At 43.8% G+C, this 21,656-nt stretch overlaps 1 protein-coding gene across 1 annotated transcript in view; it reads left to right on the forward strand.

The window, feature by feature from the left end:
• The first annotated feature begins 3,635 nt into the window (after nt 1-3,635).
• ANKRD29 (ankyrin repeat domain 29) overlaps nt 3,636-21,656 on the forward strand; it is a 42,565-nt gene continuing 24,544 nt past the window's right edge. The window contains exons 1-3 of the mRNA XM_084620301.1: nt 3,636-4,204; nt 15,674-15,784; nt 17,886-17,984. Coding sequence (XP_084476427.1) covers nt 4,184-4,204; nt 15,674-15,784; nt 17,886-17,984 — 231 coding nt within the window. The 5' untranslated portion in view covers nt 3,636-4,183. The remainder of the gene's footprint in view (nt 4,205-15,673; nt 15,785-17,885; nt 17,985-21,656) is intronic.

Consider the following 21,656-nt stretch of genomic DNA (forward strand, 5'->3'; position numbering starts at 1 on the left):
ATAAGATTCACAATAGATTGCATGAATACTGAGATTTTCCAGGGGTGGAGCAGGAAGTTTGTACAAATGACAAGTATTTTCCTCATCAGTGAGCAAAGAAAACTGTGTAGTCATCAGCTGGATCAGAGTGAGGATGATTCTAGCTATGTGATTTACTTTATTCATTCAGTGCATTTTACATTTCAGATAGAACCAAAATGATCATCCATGTCTATACATCCATCTCTGATCAAGATTAAGGTTAGGCTGACAACAGGCCATACTTTAGAGATGGAGAGGGAAGCATGGTTGGAGCATGAGGTTATAATATATCTGCCTTCATCTAGAATGCATGTAGTTTGTTTTACTATATGCACAGACTTACTTAATTTTGCCTTAGGAAAAAAATTCTGCAGAAAATCCTGCAGTTGTAGACATGTAGCATAAGCTATTTGGATCTCACGGCAATATAATCTCCTCTCAATAAACACATGGAACTCCCATTAATGTGAATGCAAGTTACATGTGCATCTCAAAGGGAGAACAATATCCCTAAGGGCCTAGCATAAATTAACAAAAGCAAAGAAATTCAAAAACCTCCAATCTTAGTCCATGCTATTCTGTCTATCTTGGATCATACAGGTTTTCAAGGAGGTCTGCAACATCCAGACAAAATAGGGCATGTTATGGACAGTATTTCAGCATCAGTTTTAAAACTCCTCACTTCTATGGATTTAAAACTAAGCCCTTAGGTAAGAGTCTCATCTCCCCCTAATGAATGTGCATTTTTCACAAAAAAAGATAATGGAGTTACACACCCATGCATCCACACAAGAAAGGAGATTATTACCATAATGTAGATTATTGCCGTTGGATTTCCTTTTTTGGAGTAGTATTTCTTCACAGTACATTCCCAAATCTTCTTCCAGGTCTTTTAGAGCTGTACTAATTTGAATGGAAGTCTATGTCCAACACTAAACATCTTTTATGGGGATGACATCAGAAGCACTGAATTAAGATGAAGAATGGTAAAGCAGCTGGTTAAGATGTGATAACTGTTGATATTCTCAAGGCAGTTGGAGATCCTGCAGTAAGTGGCTTTCATGGATTACTATATGTTTACTGGAACCAAGCAAGGATACCAGATGACTGGAGAATGGGGTGATTGTGCCTCTTTGGAAGGCTAAGGCTGATGCAAATGATCCAAACGCTTATCGCGGCATCATTCTCTTGAGGCAGCATTTCAATGTCCTTTGAAGGCAAGACTGACGTGCAAGGTCGTGGAAAATATAGTAGCAGAGCAACATGGCCTTAGGAAGGGAAGGACTACTATAGGTGCAATGAGATAGAAGTTTGAAGGAATGATAAATGGAGGGTGTAACTCCTGTGTTGCATTTATTGGTCTTGAGATAGCATATGACTTGGTTCCACAGAAGCTGGAGTTTGGAATATTGAAATAGATCGTAAGGGAAATGGAGACGATAGAGCCGTTATATTGAGAGTCAAAAGCTAAGACAATAATATAAAATTTCGGAGAGTTTTGATGTGATGGTGGGATTGCAATAAGGCAGTGTTCCAAGTCTCCTTCACTTCAACCTAGTATGGAGTTAATTAGTAGGACAACGAAGCCTGTAGAGAGAAAACTAATGTATGCTGACGACCTGACCCTTTTGGCTGACAGCAAAGAGGAATTGGTGTAGCATTCATGCAGGGTTCATGCACTTGGCAACATTCAGGGCACACCTGGAGTATTGTGTAGGAGCAGTGCACACACGGCTCCTCTCAAGGGCATGAACCTTGGAATCTCCCCCAGATGACATGAACCGTGGGAAGCCTCCCAGGACTGGGCTCAAGGCCCGAGAGCAAGGAATGCGGTAGATAGATATTGGTAAATAAGAATATTAAACAAAGCCAGTGTATTCCTTTTATCTGTTGGAGTATGTAATGCGTGGGGGGAGAGAAAGAATAAAAGAGAGGGTGGAAAGCTGACAGGAGACCAGCCCGTCGGCAGACCAGCCTGCTTGCTTGCTTAAAGCCTTGTTCTGTCTTGTATTTGAACCGCAACAAATTGGTAAATATGGTATTAGAGCGGGCATCTGTGTTTGAAGACCATGGTTTGAAGGTAAACACAAAGAAAACTGAAGTTATGCAAGTACGGAAGGTGGAAGAAGAGCTATTGATTGAAGTTTCAGGAGAGAAGCTGAAGCATAAGAAAGAATGTGTGTACTTGGGGCATACAATTAGTGTCATCAGAGAGGGGTCTGGAAAATTGCAAAGAATGCAACGTGCATGGGCGGCAGTGAAAAAGTGGCAGGGGTACTGTGGGACCGGCAATTAAGCAACAAACTGAAAGAAAAAGTGTATTGTGTTTGTGGGTCTTACAGAGATGGAAGAAAAGAAGAAACTGGTAGTATGAGAACAGCTGGCAAGTGGAGGTGAGGTGGTATGCATGGAAGAAATTAGGGGGAAGATGAATTTGGGACTCTCAGTGTTAGGCTGAGTAGGGCACATTTGAGATGTGCTGGACATGTGATAAGTATGTGTAGCCCAAGGTCCAGTCTGCTTCAACAGCTGCCTTGAGAACTACAAGTTGTGGACTACAAACTGTGGCATGTTGGGAGAGCTTCCTGGTTCCTGCCAGGAAGTCACCCCTGCCCCTCCAAGCAGGAAGTCTCTGCACTGACTGAAGCTGGGAGCAGGAGACAAGCAGTAGAAAAGAGGCTGAAGTGTAATCCTCTTCTATGTTGTTGTTTTTTAAACAGAATAAAACCTTGTTCCTGGTGGTTTGTCCGAGTGGGTCTGATCTGAAGTGAACACACACAACGTAGACCACACAGAGACACTTCAGGTCCAGCTTCCCAAAGTTGTGTAAAAAGTCACAAGGCAGACTTTCCCTATGTTGAACACCTTCATATTGGGCCAATGAACAGGAGAGGGGCTACAAATGGAAGAACCACCAGTAAAGAAAGCATGGGAGGAAGAGGGTGGCAAGAAAGGATGTGCAAGACTGAGCATACAATGGAAAGACTCTGTCAAAAGAAGTTTGACGAGAAAAGGACTGGAACTCCAAGACCCACAAATGCATGCCATGGACTGGAAGGAGTAGCAAAGAATTGTGGGCGTGTAGATGGGAAAAGAAGTCAAGAAGTGAAGTTTTGTGGGGGTGACATCAGTGCATCTATAAAGGCTTGTCTGCACTCAGATTTTGTACCACTTTAACTATATCTGTGTGAAACCACTATAAAGTCACATGGTACACCCCCTTAGTATGGATGTGATCATACCTGTATAAAGGTGCTTATGTAGCTTATTCCTGTAAATATAGGGGAGCAACCTATAGTGAAGTAAGGCACCTTTGTACCACAGTGAGTGCATTCATATTAGGGAGTTGTGCTGATTTAACTATTTTGGTTTAAAAAAAATTGCAACCCTAACTGAAAAAGTTAAATTGGTGTAAAAACTGTGTGTGGACTAGGCCTAAGAGTTAGAACAAAACAAAAATGATAGTATTATAAAAATAGTTGTGTCTTGTTTTATCTTGGATCATATTGCTCATCTACTTGATATCAAAACTCCACCTTTGGAAGGAGGGTGTAGTTTGGTGCAATATGCTTGCATTTTCATGGGTTTGGGTTTGTACAATGCATATGTCTGTCTGCATTTGGTGAGTATATAGCAATATTGTCTGATCACGCATACATTTATATTTGGGAAGTGTATATCATGAAACATCCAACTTTATAGGCTGCAGGCGTGTGCACACATTTGAAAACTGTATTATCTGCATGCGTGTGATGCATCGGTACATTTGTGTGTTCACTGGGAAGTATGAAGTGTGGGAGTCAAGGCGGAGGCATCTGTGTGTACTTCGCAAAGCGTCCATCGCTGGGCACACAGGCTTGCATGATGCGCCTTGGGTCCACAAGCCTGCACTGTTCTATGCTGTGACGCGGGTAGACGGCGTATGTGTGTGTTTGGATTCCCGAGCGAGTGGACGGTGCAGCGTGTAGCAGCTCTCCGCGAGCAGCTGCGAGCCCTGGGGCGCGATGCAGCCTGCAGCCCCTGCAGACGCTGTGCTCCAGTCACTCTGCAAAGCGAGTCTATGATCGCCACCCTGCCAAGTGGGCGAAGGGCTTGAAAGTGCGAGATCGGACAGCCGGCTCTGCTCGTCCCCCGGGCTAGCTCGGAATGAGCTGCTGCGGTGATGTGCAAAATGTCTTTCAAGGTACGCTTTGCTCACTGCACTGCCGCGCTGGGGAGATCCCATCCCGCCCTCCTCCTGCTGCCGCTGCCATGTCCCGTTAGCTCTGCAGATGCTGTGGCTTTAGCAGGCCTGGCTGATCGGCTGTAGTCTGAGTCTGCCTCTGCTTCTCTGTATACGGTCTCGGCTCTTGTTTCCCTCTGCCATGGATATATTTCCTTCCCACGACCTTCCCTCTGCAGCCGATGGTCCTGGTGGGTAATAGGCACAGCTGCAATTGTTGTATTTCATAATATGTTGATCTTCCTGTATACGAAGCAGGGAGGAGCGGGGTGGTTAAAGTCTAAATGTGAACTTTGGTGAGTCACTGTGAGGTTAAGTTTAGTATGGGATAACTCTTGAACATACAGGGTGCAGATTGTTGGGATAGTACTGGGGTGTGGTGGTGAACAGCTATACTTAATACAGAGCACAAGAAAGGAGGCATAATGCAGGAACTAACTTTAGATTTTTTCACCTACAAATCTATAAGCTATTAGGTCTGTTTTACATTATATCTCTTTACTTGTTTTATACTTTGTCACAAAAGCCTGTCTTTGTGAAACTCTCCATATTATTTGTTTAAAGAAAAAGCAGGATTGTTTGACCTCAAGGGAAACAAGAAGTAACTCTGTAGGTTTATGGGATACATAAATCTTATTATTTTAGGTGTTAATGGAACTAATATTTTATCTAAAAATTAAATGTATTAGCTCTATAGTTTATATATAAATATTAAGTTAAGTTAGTCTGTACATTTGCTTTAGGACAGTCAGAATATACACATATGTATATTGTGTGTTTATTATTTGTAATCTTAAAACCCTTACCTGTCATTTGCAAAAAGAAAAGGAGTACTTGTGGCACCTTACAGACTAACCAATTTATTTGAGCATAAGCTTTCATGAGCTACAGCTCACTTCATTAGATGCATTGAATTTTAAAACAGATCATTTTAAAAACTGAATTTACTTTTTCCCATTTGTTTGCCATTTGTTTACAATCTGCATTCCACTCAGTTAGTGAAATTAGACTGGTTAGTCTCATTTTCTGTTTCTAGTCAGTTTTGCTTTTGTGAACACTGTTAAACAATGATGTTTTAATTGAGTTTCCATATCCCAGTGGAATGTTTATATTTAAAAACCTGAGTAGGCCTTGTTCAGAGTCATCCCAGTGGAAACATCCATGAGGAAGGATCGCAAGATCTGTCCCTTGTACCTGATCTCATAAAAGAAAACCATAGATCCAAAAAGAAGATTAAGAAGACCGATAAGAAAGGAGGAAAGCAAGAAGCAATTTATAGATAACACTGGAGAACATTTACTCTGGAGATATAGCTCCTGGCTAATTGTGCAATTTTCGTATCATTTACCTACTCTTCCCCTATTGATTGCCCTCTCAGTACCAAGCCTTTGCATTGCTTTGATTGATTGTCATCAGTTCCCCTTTTTCCTGTAAATTCCTTTCTTTGCTCCATTGCCTCCTACAGCACCTGCCCTTTCTTCTGTATTGCCTTTCTGTAGCTCCGCTGTATTATTTTTAATTGTGATAGTGCTTGACATGTGCGGGGTTCCAAACAGTTCCTACCCTGAAGAGCATACCCTTTCTTACAATGCTCTTCACCCTTATTCTCACCCTTGAATACTCCAGGGTCATGTCCCTTCCACCTTCTGTTGTCCTCAAAACCCTTCATCTTACCTCCCTCTACTCTGTTTCCATTATTCTTCTTATCCTTCTGCTAACTTATCTCCTCCTTTCCGGCATCACAGATATTCAGCTCATTTCCCTCTATCTCTCATTCTCCTGGATGCTGGTAACAGCTGTTCGACATAATTACAGCCCTATATACACCTACATTCTCCTATCTTAGCCAGTCCTACCTCCTGCCCTACCCCTCAAGCTTTGCTCCTCTAACCTTGTTTCTGACAGCTGCCTCTCTCATGCCCTACTTCCCTTTTCCTGCCCCCTCAGGGATTTTTACTCTTATCTAGCTCTCTGCCTGACTAATATAACTCTTGCAAATTCCATCTCCCCACCCTCACCCTTCCCTGGCTATGTCTGTGGCTGCCCTGTTTTATGGTGTTCTCTCCTTCTCCCACTTCCCTGCCCAGAAGGCTGCAGTGCATCCTCTCTCCCTTGGCTGTTATCTGTCTCCCTCCTCCTCCTCTTCCGTCTCCACCTATGAATTACATGTGATTTTGATTTTCTTGTCCATATAATATTTCATATGACTGTCATTTCTCCTAGCAGCTCCTCTGCACATTTGGGTGCTTAAGTATTCTTCTGCATCTCCACCTACCTCCCTCCTCTCTTCTTGGATATTATACATGTATTTAGGGGCCATATTGACAGTATCCGACAAAGTCCTCAACTCCCTTCTTCACACACCCACCTTTCATTGTATCCTCTTTGTTCCAAGTCTCCAGCTCTACTTCTTGAATCCCTCAGCCAAACCCCCTAGCTTCTAGTGGGCCTGATTCAGAGGCAATCGAAGGAAAAGGGAGATTGTCCATTGACTACTTTGAACACTGAACCAGGCCCAGTCTGATTAGATCCCTTTCTTATCTTGTCCTTCTCTCTCATCGTCAACCGCTCTCTGTCCTCTGGCTCTTTCTCTCCATCTTCAAGAACACTGTTGTTTCCATAACTAAGAAACACACCCTCTCTTTTCAGGTGTCACCCCATCTGTCTCCTCTCAGGACAAACAGCATGTCAGAGATAGAGCAAGGAATTGAACCTGGGAGTTATAGAATGTAGAAAGTATTATTATTTTTCTTCTAGCTACCACTAAGCTGATATATAAAATTACATTTATTTTACTTTTTTCCTTCACTGCCATCCAGAGATGGAATGTCTGATCTAGAAAATATCCACGTGTTTTCTCTTCAGCATTTTTGAAGAGGTGCTTATGATGGGTGCCAGTTTAAAATGTATACAGTACCCCATATCGCCTTTAAAGTTTACTGAAAGTATATGCAATCCAAAATATCAGCACAGCCGTAGTTTAGAATAATGCTTTAAAACATCTTGATGAAGTAAAGGAGATCAAATCATATCCTGGTGCTAGAACAAATGGCATATTGAAATAAATAAATCACATTTGCACCAAAGCTACCAGCTGATAACTTTTCCATTATTATATTCTGTGCCACAATTGTCAATGTTAGGGATTAGTTATATACTTTAAAGATTCTTTTTTTCTAGGGTTTAACTAACTTTATAAATATGTCACAGTTTTATCTGACAGTTTTATCTATTCCTTGTAAGTTGGTAGTACTAAAAAGAATAAAACCAATTGTTCAAGTCAGATATTTTTTGTACTGCACCTAGCACAAAGGACTCCAAGTCCTTGACTGGGGCTCCTAGGTGCTGTGGTCATACAAATAAATAATAAAGATAGGACTGAGTCAGGAACTGAGCAATAATGATCGAGGCTTGTGGCATTTCCTGGAGATTAAAGATCAGTGGGGAGGAGTTCATTGCTCAAGGATCATTAAATCCAGCTGGTCAATAATGCCAAAATAGAGCCCTGCTCTAAAATTACTATTGCCCTACAATCTGAAAATGAAAATAAAAAACATAGATGTAGATCTTTGTTTTTAACTTGGTGGTGTAATTCCAGTTGGTAGGTACAGGGCATTTTTGTAGGATTAATGTCCTGTTCACTGGCCAGGTTGCTTGAATCATCTCTGTACATTCCATTCAGCTTAGAACATAAAATAGCAAATGTTTTTTCTCATCTGACTGTTACATGCTTGATGCTCTAGGTCAGTGGTCCCCAAACTTTTTACCTCGTGCCACCCCCTTACTCCTGTCTGCACCCCTTTCCCCCTCCCCCCCAATCAGGTTGGCAGCTGGGGCGCGGAACAAGGCCACGGTTGGGGCTGAGGCTGGAATTGCAGCCGGGCTGGGAGCCGGAGGCAGAGACTGGGGCCACAAATGGGGGCAGGTCTGTGGCTGGGAGCGGTACCACAGCCGGGCTTGGGAGAAGAGCCATGGCCGAGCCGTGACTGGGGGCATGTCTGGGAGCGGGGCCAGGAGCTGGGGCCGGAGCAGAGCTGGGGGCAGAGCAGGGCTGGGTGGCACTCCCTCCCCGCCTCCTCTAGGGGCTGGTCTGGGCCCCGCCTTGCCCACCAAACATTCCTCCACACCCCCTTAGAGGGCCGCACCCCACAGTTTGGGGACCACTGCTCTGGGTGTACTGCATACTTAGCTTTTGCAAGGAATGTCTGGCTATATACAGCATGAGGAGAGAAAAGTGCATTGCTAACATGGCAGCTCCAACCTGAGGCTGGGAAGCAGTGCTTTGAAAAGCCAGATTCATGTGCTTGGTACACATGACAATGCTGCCATGGCTTGGATCTGATCCAGAAGGTATGGGGAAGCTTTTGCTGGAGGGTTAGTGCAGGATTTATTCCCTAGCAGGGCAGGGGAAACAGTTCACAGGCAGAAGGAAAGAGGAATTTCATGAACCACAAGCTTAAAGGCTCTGGGTTTGATTCTTCTCTCACACTGGTTTTATGCTGGCACAACTCCTTTGATTTTATTGGAGTTATTCCTGACTTACATCAGTGTAAGTGAACAGAGAGTTAGGCTCTCTGACTCCTTCTGCTTAGTCCCTGAATCCTGATTCCAGATCCTAGCTAATCCATAAAGGCCCTTCTGTAGAAGTCAGACTCAGCAGTATGGAGTCAGACAGCCATTATGAGTGGTGAGAAAACTGTGGCAGGTGAAAGAGTCTTTCCTACAAGCAGCAAACATTGCAAGCCCCAAAAGACTTTCAAAACATTTAGGGTCAGAGTGAAATGATAAAACTAATCCAAGGAGCATTGTCCATCAACACTGAACTCCCTTCCAGAGGAGCTGAGAATAACTACAAACCTCATCACCTTCAGGACAAAATGTCAGATCCCACCTTTTGCAATAAGTTTTCCAAAAACATCATAGCAACAGCAATGTTCTAAAAAAAACTAACTAGACCATTGGTTCCCAAACTGCGGGATGCGCCCCCCTGGGGAGGGCGTGAAGAAATTTCAAGGGGGGCACGAGGCTGCCTGGCCCTTGAGCTTCCGGCGTGGGCAGCACAACTTGCTTGGTAAGAGGGCAGGGAGCAGGGGGAGGAGGGTTGGATAAGGGGCAGGAGGTCCTGGGGGGGGGGGCAATCAGGAGACAGGGAGCAGTGGGGGTTGGATAGGGGGTGGAGTCCTGGGGGCTCCCGGGAGGGGGTGGTCAGGGGACAAGGATTGGGGGCATTGGACGATGGTAAAGGAGGGGTGGGGGCCATGAGGGTTTCTTGAAAATTAAAAAGGGGGCGTGATGCCGAAAAGTTTGGGAACCACTGAACTAGACATCTTCCTCTGTTTAGTAGGTAGGAGAGAAACGGGCAAGATGGGTCAACTGATTGTGTAGGTCACCTGGCTGGATTTATGTAAAATTGTCCAACGGCGAGTGCGGTAAGAATAGATACACCATCACTCTTCACCAATGGCTAGCAGGGCAGGCTGAGACGGTTAGTAGTTTTGGGCCAGACTCTGATTCCAGCTGGTGTCAATCTGGAGTTAGTCGATTGTAACAGATCAGAAAATCTAACCTATTGTGCAAATCTCTATGCTCCTTCCCTGCCTTCTGCCATCCATCTTTTGGTATGTAATAGTTCAAACCACTTTATGAAGTGTCTTGTGATTTATGAAACGGTTGAAACTTCTCATGCAGTTACCAATGATCCTAATTGCTAACAGCTATAAAAATAGCTATGTCAGAAGGTAGCTGGCCCTCTGAGATCTTTTCTTAAACACTCCAGCCATCAAAACAACAATGTTAAGACAACATAATAGAAACATTAAAAAAAAGTAAAAAAAAAAGAGACCATACTAGTGCAAGACAGCACAACCCTTCTCTTCCTTCCAGCGTCAGGTATTCTCTTGAGAGGAGAACCTCAACACTGAAGACTTGCCCCGTTCACCAAATACATTTGGAGTCTACAGTCCAATCTAAGCAGAAGTCAGCCATGACCAGTTGTTATTGCTTAATTCCATAATAGGTGCTGCATTCCTCCATAGAGAGTCCGTTACATATGCTGAAAATTCTGCTTCTGGTGTCCTTCCAAAATGTGGACACAAACACAGCTCCTTGATACACAGAAATGCGTTCCTCCATGGAAAACAAAAAACAGAGAAAAAGGAAAACAATCATTCTACATCAATAGCAAAATCCTCACAGTCATTACGTAATACTGATACTGCATACCCCTGACATACTAATTAATCAACCATACTTTTGGTCCAACTCTTGGTCCAACAGCCATATTCTTGGTCCACCCTGTACAATAATCTTTCCAATTCCCACCATATCATGAGCTAAAACACATTTCAGCATCCTCTTACTCCTTCACAATTTTGTCCTGAACTTACTCCTGACAGCCTCTGGGCCTATGCACTGGGCTCCTCCCCCACCTTCGGAGGAGAGAGGCCCAATCCAAACTCAATCCATGTTAAACTTGGATGTGCCTCCATGACTTCCTCTCCTTCACCAGCGCTCTCCCATCCCTCTGTACTGATGTCTGCTGTTGTTGCTCTTCTCCCCCAAATAACATGGCATAATAAACCTGGATCACATCCAGCATCTCCTCTGGATCTATCTGGTATACCTCCTTTCTATGTTCCTCAGTCCCAACATGTCCCAAGCTGCCTTCCTCTCCTTTCTGTAGGCAAAAATCTGGTGCCAATTGGTCTTCACTCTTACAGCAGCTATTTTCCCTTTAATTTATTCTTAACCCTGACATGAAGGCTCCTGATATTCTTCTCCCCATTCTTTAGATTATCACTCTTACCCTGACTTTGGACTCCCCTTGCTAGTATTGTTGTTTCCTGCATTAACCAATCCTCAATCAAATTTAGAAGAAACTGTATTGTTTCTAAAAAAGAACTGTTACTTTCTTTATGTCTGCAGCGGTTAAAGAAACAGCCACCACACACTGCCAGTGCCCTTTACCTCATACCGTCCCATAGTGCTTCTAAACACTCTCCATCAGAGAGTTGTAACGAAAGCAGAGGTCAGCGTCCCTCGACCTTGGCAGCTGAATAGCCATTAGGAGATCCAAAGGCACAAACCCAATGCCTTTCAGTATAAGTTCCTATATTAAGAGATCTCTTTCTGGCATTGGTGTTGTTAGGGAAATGTATAGAAAATGGACCATATGCATCCATGCCTAGCTCCAATTAGTTGTCCCTGTACCCATACTTCCCTTCCCCCACCCCACACTCTCACACTCGGCCTCCTGCCCTAACTGTTGGCCACCATCCCTTCCTCTCAGTCGCTTCAAGGTCTCTGCAAAAGATAACACCAACCACACAGCACCTCACTTAGTAGTGGCAAACGCAGCATCTGATTGCAACCCTTAGCTGTCATTGTCCTTTTCCATGCTAGGGGCCTAAGCTCCTGAGAAGACCCATGCAGTTCCTTGCTCTGCTGCTGCATTCATACCACACCGGCCTTTGCAGCTGTCCTACCGTCCCAGAGAGCCCGAGCAGTAGAATTGCCTGAGTTAGCCCTGTCTTCCTGAGTCCTCGATTTTTTAGTAATCCTCCTCTTTTGCTTGGGAGACTTTTGTTCCCTAATCAGGCAGATTATCCTGTTTGTCCAGTTGATCCGCCTTCTCCAATCCCACTCCTTCCTTGTCCTCCTCTTCAAAATCCACTCTGGTTCGTTCCAACCCGCTCACTTTCCTCTGCTCTATGTCCACATCCTCATCTCTCCTCAGTGCAGCTCTCAATCCAAGCACCGTATGAGCAGTGACTGCCTTCACCACCAGCTCCATACTAGGCTTTCCTCTAGGCACTAGTGACTCATCAGGCACCTGGGATGCTGCTCACTGCACCCCAGGCCTCTGTTGTTCCTCGGGCACTGCAGACATCATCCACATCAGCTGTTACTGCCAGTTCTCGTGACTCACCCTCCACCACCAGGTATGAAAGGGTGTGCCCAGCTTGTGTCCCTATCCTCCCTCCACATTCCCTGCTCCGCCTGGTTCCATTGGTCTTCCTGCTCCACTATGGAATTTGCTACAGCCACGATGCTCAGTGAAGCCCGCCCAGATCCTGTGGCTGTTACTGCTGTACAGCTCTTTGCCTTCTCCAGGGTCTTTTCCCCCAACCTCTCCAAACTATTGGCCCTTCTGAATCCCAACATCCTCCTCTGTCCTCTAACCTGCTCACTGCTCTCAGAAGTCTTCTGGTTTACTAGTTGTAAGAACTCCTCCTGGTAGGGTGGGCTCCCCAGAGAAACCCTTCTCCCCACCCACAGACTCAAGAGGCAGGCCCCTTCTCTCCTGGCTCAGTCCTACTGGACTGTCCCAAACTGCTCTCCATACCCTTCTCTTTGTGCCCTTGCACTACTACAACCCCTCCCAAAACCTTCTTCTGTCCTCTTCCCTTCTTCATCCTCCTTTTCCTTCCCATCCCTTGAATGAGAGCCTTCCAGAAGAGAACCCTGCAAAGCCCCTGGGTCTCAACCCTAGAGCTGCAGAGCCTCCAGACTCAACAGCCATCTTGCCCACATCCATAGCTGACCCTCTGAAGGGGTCAAAGGCTCAGCCTACCTCTGACAGATTCCACAAGGGGGAAATGAGGCAACTCAGGTTCTCCTGGGAATAGTTAACTCACAGAGTAATATGGATGCAGCGTAGTTGTAGCTGTGTTGATCCCAGGTGGGTGAGGTAATATCTTTTATTGGATCAACTTCTGTTGATGAGAGAGACAAGCTGAAGAAGGGCCCTGTGTGGCTTAAGAGGTTGTCTGTCTCACCAAGGAAGTTGGTCCAATAAAAGAAATTACCTCACCCACCTTATCTCACTGAGAAATTTAGAGGCAATTAATTAGACAAAGAAGTACTTGAGCATGCTAAAAGGCTAAGGACCTCAGTTAGAGGGAGATTCCTGAGGAGGGGAGTTTCCAAGGAGCCTGAACCAAGCAAAAACTGTGTCCTAGGGTAGAGAGCCTGAATTAGGTGGAAGCCATGCTTGCAGGGCAGGGAGATTGAGCTAGACAGAATCTATGCTCCTGAGCAAGGGAACCTGAGCCGAACAGAAGCTGAGTTCCTAGGGAAAGAAGCCTGGATAAGCAGAAGGCAAACTCCTAGAGCAAAGAGCCTAAAGTGGGAGCCTGGAAGGAATGCTTTTGGAGAGGGGAGAACCCTAGTGGGAGAGGGACAGCAGGCACACAGCCCAGCCAACCCCATTAGTATTTGGAGCGGTCCTTGGAAGAACCTCCATGAACCATTATGTCAGAGGAAAACTCCACCCAGGCAGCATCAAGAGACCAGAGGCGAGAGCAATTAGAGGCAGTACCTGGATGGAGCTGAATGCTGAACTCAGGACAGCTGACAGCGAGTGCCTCAGCTTGGAAGCTGAGCTAGGAAGGTGTGATGTGTGCGCCTGTGTGAAGCTTTCTGTTAAACAAAGCAGAGCCTCTGGGGAAGTGCTCTCTAATACCCAAACCAGGTTTGGACTTGTTTATACTCTGGGTAGAGGGAAATCAAGGCAGGATTCACCTGCAGTGCTGCACCCAATCATAAGGTGATTGCCAGGGTGACTTTCCACTCCTTCACAAGCTAGTGCTAAACTAATTAAGTACACTGAGTGTGACAGATCCAGGACACACATACTAGCGAACTTATGTCTGCAGGATTTTGTGAGGGAAAGAAAACTGCATCGGAGCTCTGATGTGTTCTTCTGTTTAAATATCTTCCTATGTGGCACTGAGCACTCTCAGCAGCACTAGTGTGCCATCGCTTTGCTCAAATGTCTTTGCTGCCTTCTGCATGGGCCAGGAATTAATGGGTTGTCTGTACCCTCTCTCCCCTACTGTCCCCATGCAAGGCAGTGATAATTCGGCCCTTGACGTGGGGTGTCATTGAGATACTGGCTGTGTTCCTAGGATTGAGACCCAGGGAGATCATTACTGTTAAGTGATGTCTGTCTGTACTTTAGCTGTTCAACTGTACTATTTATATTGTGTAGCATCCCTATTTTGCTATTCTGTCTGCCCAGGATGTTGCTGTACATGTCTAATAAATGCTATTATAGCCCTCTGAGGGCATCATCTTTAAGGGGCATCATCTCAAAGACATATCACAGCAAGAGAATCTGTATCTGAGGTGCACATCTGTCAGGCCCCACTAGCTGATTAGAGAAGAGAGTGTTTGAAACATAGATTATCTTCAAGACAAATTGGGGGATTTTGTCTGAGCCAGGTGTCCTTGTGAGACTCAGACCAAGTACATGCTGCCTGAATATGATCTTGAAGCATTGGTGGGAGGGGTTTGTATATGAAAATTAGCTTTTTCAAATTTTAAAATCATCTAGTGTGAAGAAAGACTCATTCTGATTCTAAGTATCAATTTTGTAAGGTCTCAAATTCAGCTTACAGCCCTGTAAGCATCCATGACTTCAATACACACAACTGGGATTTTTTAAGTTAATTTGTTTTTAAGTGAAATGTTAATGTTAAAGATGACAACTGATAAAAGCTCTGCAACACAAACCCTCTCCCCACTGATGTTTAACTATGCTCGGAAAGGGTTGCTCAGTTTGTACTTTAGTGAATGCCCCAGACACAGACCACTGAAATGTGGGATATGCTAATATGACGTATTTCAATATATTGTCATCATGTTTTCTGCATTGCTTCTCTTTGACTCTGATATCACTTCCTCTCTTCTTTGTCTGTCTTGTCCCCCTCCTTTTACTTTCCCTTTCCCATCCCTTTTTATCCACTGTAGTTTCTCCTTGCTCTCTTTCCTGTGTCTTTGCTGTTTCCCCGTCACCTTTCTAGCTCTTATCTCCTCTCTTGTAGAATGGTAGCATTTCTCGTGCAGCTCCCATACTGCTAAGTTTGGTCTTCTCCACACCCCGTGTCCTGCGCACAGTTGACAGCAAAGTGCTAATTAAGGGGAGCAGACAACTCAGTAGTATGGAAGATGTGTGAACAGCATGTTTCACATCTTGGGACTTAGAGGTAGCAGGGAAGGAGGTGGTCAGGAAACTGGCTGAAAACCAGGAAGTCCCACAATGGGACACTTGAGATGCATAGTTGAGACTCCATGATGATCCAGTCTTTGGCTTCTCTGCTGCGACTGGCAATATGGGTACCAATTGTCACTGTTTGTCACACTTAGTTGTGTTGTGGACTCCTTTTCACTGGGAACTGGACTAAGATCACCAACTCACATTACCTAGGCCACCAAGAGTCAACCGAGTATAATGACTTTCAGTCAGTACTGACATGGGACAGATTGGAAACAAGATAGGGCAGCTTATAGAGGCCAAGGTTTCTAACAAAGCAAATTAACCCTCTTGCCCCAACCTGGTTATAAAAGAATGACACATTGGTTTGAACTGAGAGCATGTGATATTTGTACTTGTTCTGGAACAGATTTCAATCCTTTTTGTCTTAACAGAGGGAAACACCGCTCGCAAATGCTGCATTCTGGGCTGCAAGGAAAGGAAACTTGGCTCTTCTTCAGCTGTTGTTGAACAGTGGGCGAGTAGACGTGGACTGCAGAGACAGCGTAGGCCCTCTATACGTGCACGCCAAGAATATATGCTTTACATCACTTTACACAGCCCTCTATGGCATTAGTGATTTTACTACAATCATTTGAGTGTCTTATGTTGCTTAAGCAAGATTTAAAACCTTTAGCAGCTATGAAAGCAAGTTTCAAAGCTGAGTTGTAACAACGTGATGAATTATATCAATCGCCGGTTTTGGATGCGGTTAAGAAATTTGTGAACATCCAAAAACCTATCTGTTAATTATTTCTTTGTTGCACTGGCTTTGCACTAGTGTAAATAATTCATGAGGTGCAGAGCAATGCAGAATCAGGCTTAATAAGATTTCTTAGTGAAGATAAGCCCAGATACCCTGCAAATATGTATGTGATTCTTTTCTCTATGGATGGTCATAACTTTTATTTCAGAGTAGCAGCCATGTTAGTCTGTATCCGCAAAAAGAAAAGGAGGACTTGTGGCACCTTAGAGACTAACCAATTTATTTGAGCATAAGCTTTTGTGAGCTACAGCTCACTTCATCGGATGCATTGGCATTGGTGGGAATTAGATATGAAATTAGAAATGGGCTGAAATCACAAATGCCCTGTGTCCTGTTGCTTCTGCATAGCATATACATACAAGGAGTGGGCTGTACTTGGATTTCCAAAAAGGCAGAGAAAAACAAGGTTAAGAGATTACTTGAAATAGAACAAGTACTTTGTGCTTAGTTAAAAATGTGAGCTGTTGAGAGACACTGCCACACATTGGATGATTTTAGTGCCACACTGGTCTATAACACAAACCTAGCCAACTTCGCTCGCCTTGAAAATAGCTTGGGGAAGATTTTAGCACAAAAGGGAGTTAGGTACTTAACTCCCATTGACCTTGAAAGATGGATCTTACTGCCCTTTTGCCTTTCAGAATCTCCCATGTTGTATTCTAGGGATCAGTCCTGTGTGTGTTTTTTCCCAAGTAGAATTTTGCATGTGGAAGGATGGTGAGATCAGGGTGAGAATCAAACTGGAAACAGATGGAATGTGAAGAAATCAGAACAGTTATTGGTTAATTAATTTTTATCAAATTGGTGCTTAATTTTGATCCAGGTTTATGCAAAACACTGAGAATCTGGTTTGCTAACTTGATTAGGCCTTTGTTTACTATAACAGAACTACAAGTTTTCTAGACTAAAATATTTTAATGTGATGTAGGGTACATGCTCTTTCACTAGTAATGTCTCACATTTGCAAGCATGATCAGTACATACATTTTTCAGAAGGGGGGTGAATTTCATCCCTATGCAAATGGCCTCTGAACAACACATACACTGCTCTTCTATTCCACGAGGCTTAAATTGAATTTAACTAGTGCATTGAGCTTGTGTGGGTGTCCTTTGCACAGGGTTGAATTCTACCCACAAAGTAGATTTCTGGCTATGGAAGTATATTTGATATAATTTCAAATACTACAGCGTTTAAGACAGTGTGATCTGGTGATTAATGCAGGAATTAGGCATCCGGACAACTTGGGTTCTATTCATGACTTTGTCTCTGACCTCACTGTGTGACATTGGGCAATACCATTCAGTTCTATGTGTCAATTTCCTCCCCTATGAAGTAGGGTAATGATGCTAATCTATCTTTGCAAAGCTCTTTGAGATTCCCTGACAAAAATTGTATTTTAGTGAAAGGTATTATTGATTATTATTTATTAATAGGGGCCATAACACGAGATCATTGCATAGTAATTATATCCTACTTGGGCTACACTGTTAAGTTCTGATCGTGCAATGGGCTCAGTGCAGAGAGAAGCTTGTTATAGGATTGGGCTTAGCACTGAAGGCAAGTGTGTGAATGTTTGTTGCTGTAACTACTTTTATTTATTTGATTGATTCTTCACTTTTCAAAGGATTTTAAATGGCAAATGTTTAACTTTTTTTTTTAAGGTAATTTGTTGCCCCACAATTATATAAAGGGGAGAACAGTTTTTGTTCTCTGGGGAAATTATAATCAGTTATCATAAGTATCCCCCCCAGTTATGCTGAGAAGTTGTTTGTTTTAGACAGGCTGATTTATTATTAGAGGTAATAGTCTAACATACTGATTTGTTTTTCCTTATGCCCAGCTTGGCACAACAGCTCTGATGGTAGCTTCTCACTATGGCCACATAGAATGTGTGAGGGAATTGGTGTTACAAGGCGCAGACATCAATCTGCAGAGAGAGGTAAGAAACGTTCTGCATTTAAAAAAAGAGATTGCAAAAGCAACCATTACTGACTGGAATGATAGAAACCATAGAGGAGTATTACCAATTGCTTATCTGTTTGTTGCTATGCAGTATACGTACAAACAATATCTATTCGGTAGATTCTCCTGAGAATACATAGGATTTCAGAATTTTAAATTGAAAAATGAGGTGCAGGATCTACTTCTATAAATAATCCATCAAGAGTTTCTAGTGCACCCAGTTTGTGTAGACCACTTTCATCACTACTGCAACCCCATTGACACCAAGCATGCATTGACCATTCTATTCATTGTTGCAGTAACATGCAGATTTCAGAAAGTGATTAATAAGGAGAGGTCGCCTACCATTAAATTAAAGAGACTAGCCATAAAAATGGAGTTGGCAGAGTTACCCCAGGAATTATTCTGGCCCAGTGTGCTTTGTAATATGTTCATCTCAGTTGGCAGCAATAGACTTTATCACACATCTAAATCACACCTTACTTTGTGAGGACAGGACACGGTTGCCTCCAGTTTGTTTGTAGAACATTCATTATAACTTTAAGTCAGGGTTGGCGTTTGTGAACGTCCCATCAGTAGCAGCATCTGTAGTCATTCTGATTTGTAGGATGTCTAGACATACAACAAAATTGCTCTGTTGGCTAAGGGTCCTGAGAGAGAATAGTAATTTAACAAGAGTTTGCAGTAATGTTGGCTGACTGCAGAATAAAGTGATAGCTCAAAATAATGGCACTGTTCTCTGCACTGTAATGATAAGTGTATACATTTCTAACCGCTCTTGGTTATCTGGAACTAAGACATAAATCCCCTGCTGACATCTGGAAATTATTGCCTCAACGAATGTAATAGTCGATATCATCAGTTTTCTGGAATTGATTTAACCAGTATAAAATTGCTCTATTAGTGATTACGGGTAGACTTTCAATAAGGCCCCAATCCAGCAAAGCACATAAGCACAAGCTGCTGCAAAAGTAACACCAAAAGGACAGGAACGATCTGAACTACAAGCTTTTTTGAACTCATTTTTGTGCATCACTTTGGATACGTTAACTAGGCCAGGCAGCAAATAAAGAAACAGAAAGGAATAGAACCCCTCATAGGGCAAAATTCACCCTTGTGCACAGGGTTCCTATGATGACAGGAATACAGGAGACCCTAGCTGAAGTTTAAACCCTGCATTAAAGACTTAGAGCCTTATCTTGCAAATAGATCCACATACTCAGACTTGTACTCTTGCAATCCTATTGGAGTCAGTGGGACACCGCATAGGAGGAAGGGTCCATATATGTGGCTCTGTTTTGCAAGACTGGACCCTTGAATGGTACATAGAGCCATGTAAAGGCTTTCTGCACTGGTGTGAATTTCCACATGTAGCTCCCTTTTTTCTGCCTCTCCAGATGAGATAAGAAAGCCACAAGCAAGGAAGGCAAGAGTTTCTGGGGATAATGATGCTAACCTTCCTTTGTAAAGTGCTTTTGAGATCTACTGATGAAAAGTGCCATATAAGTGTGATATACCAGGGTATAATCCAGACTAATGAGCTGCTGTGTCACCCCTGCTCTTCAACCCTGGGTGCCTTATAATGCTTTGCTGAAGTAGCTCCCACCTGGATGGCTCACAAACAGTCTTCCAGCGTGCAAGCCACACCCTGTGTGTCTGTGTGTAACTGCAGTCTGCCAGCCACATTTGGGTTACGCTCTGCCTCTCACCAGCCTTGGTTGGGTGACCCCAACACACCCCCAGTTCCAGATTTCCCCCCAGACTTGTATATTCTGTACCACCCAGGCCCCTCCTGGATAGTAAAAAATATTTTAAGTCCATTATTCCTTTAAGGGAATAGTATGCCATCTTATTATGAATAGTTATTCAGACACTTCAATTCTAATATACTGGATTAGATAAAAGCGTAAAACAAGTTTATTAAGAGAGAGATTTTAAGTGAGTGCAAGTAATGAGGAATGAGTGTCAGAAATGGTTACAAGAAAAATAAAGATAAGACATTCACTAATATCTAACTTAAACTATATCAGATTCAAGCAAAGTTTCTCATGCATGCTTTCAGCAGTAGCAGTCTTACTGACCAAATCCTGTAGGTCAGGATCCCTCCCCCAGAGCATTTCCAGCTGGAAGCAAGGCAACAGACACTGTGTGGAAGGGGACTCCATGCTGTTCCTTTGCTAAAATGTAGATTCCCCCCCCCCCTTTTTTTTTTTCCCTGACCTCTTTCCTGCCAAAAAATGGCCACTTAGCAGGTAATGGTCCATCAGCATTGTTTACACCTGGCTGAGACAGCAGTTTACCCATTGTCTCTGAGAAACTGGTCTTGCCTCTCCCCAGACTTCTCTGGAATGCATACTTTTAGTCACGATCTCAGCTTATGTTTATAACTTCACATGTAAAACTGCTACGTGCATTTTGCCATGTTGTTATTGATCAGCAAATTATGAGGTTGTAAAGGAAAGGATACCTCACAAGACATGGCTTGTACAAAATTGTTACAATAGTGTGTGGGGTGTGAACACAGGGGCGTATTCTGTCACAATACGTATCAATAATAATAATATTCTCTGGTAATTTTTGTATCCCAGAAATTTAAGTCTCAAAGGGTGGATTCTCACCTTGATTTATTGATATTTTGGTGACAGAACTAGGTGTGGAAAATATTTAGGCTTTGATTCTTCGCTGTATATGAGCTGAGTTTGACAGTGGGAGTTGATTCCCTGATTCAGGCCTGCCTGGCATCTGTGCAGGATACCATTGGCATAAGTTAGGGCTGTACAGGGACAATGGTGGGGACCTTGCACTAGTGGATAATAAATAGGGGAGCTCTGCTGTGTGATGCCCCCTCTGTTCTTATCTATACTCCACTCCCAGTACATCCCCTTGTTCCCCTTTCACAAGGGGTAGAGAGGTACCTGGTGCAGGATGTGGTGGGAAGGTCTCCTGTGCAGGAGGGATTCTCCACTGTCTATCTTTAGCCTGTTTCAAGCCACTTTGCTCTGTTTATGGTGACTGACTGGACTGGAGAATCTGGTCGTGAATTTTTCGAAAAGAAAAATATATTTGGGGGGCAGAGGGAAGGTGAAGTAGGAGAAGGAATAGTCTGTAAAATATCATCAGTAGACATGGTAATTGTAATAGCCTTTAAGATTTAATCAGCTGGGATACAAATATTACCAGAGAATCGTGCTTACCTCACTTTGGGCTTTCTTGTCTCACTTGAACAGGACAAGAAAATGAGTAATATAGTAGAGGCTTCACCCAGAAGCCCATTTATGTGAAGGGAATGGGAAATATGGATCTTATGCAGATAAACAGAATGTGGGATAAACATCAGTAAGGATATGATTCTGTCACCGCTTCTGTGATTTTTCCGGGATCTCCAGGACTTGTTCTGGGGAACGGTTGGAGCAGCTGTCGACCCCGGGGCCGCTGGAACAGTTGATTGGCGGCCGGCCCCAGGTGCAACAGGCCAGCGGCTAACCCCAGGCACAGTGGCCCTCTGGGGCTGGAACAGCAGTGGTCACCCTCTGCTGCAGGAGCAGTGCCAGGGCTGTAGCAGCTGCAAGCCCCAGCAGCACTCTGTTTGTGTGTGTCCCGGCCCCCCACCCCCGTGTCCTGTCTCCTCCGCTCCCCTCGGGATATTTTT

The sequence above is a fragment of the Lepidochelys olivacea genome (assembly GCF_965140295.1).
Source record: "Lepidochelys olivacea isolate rLepOli2 genome assembly, chromosome: 2".
NCBI lineage: Eukaryota > Metazoa > Chordata > Testudines > Cheloniidae > Lepidochelys > Lepidochelys olivacea.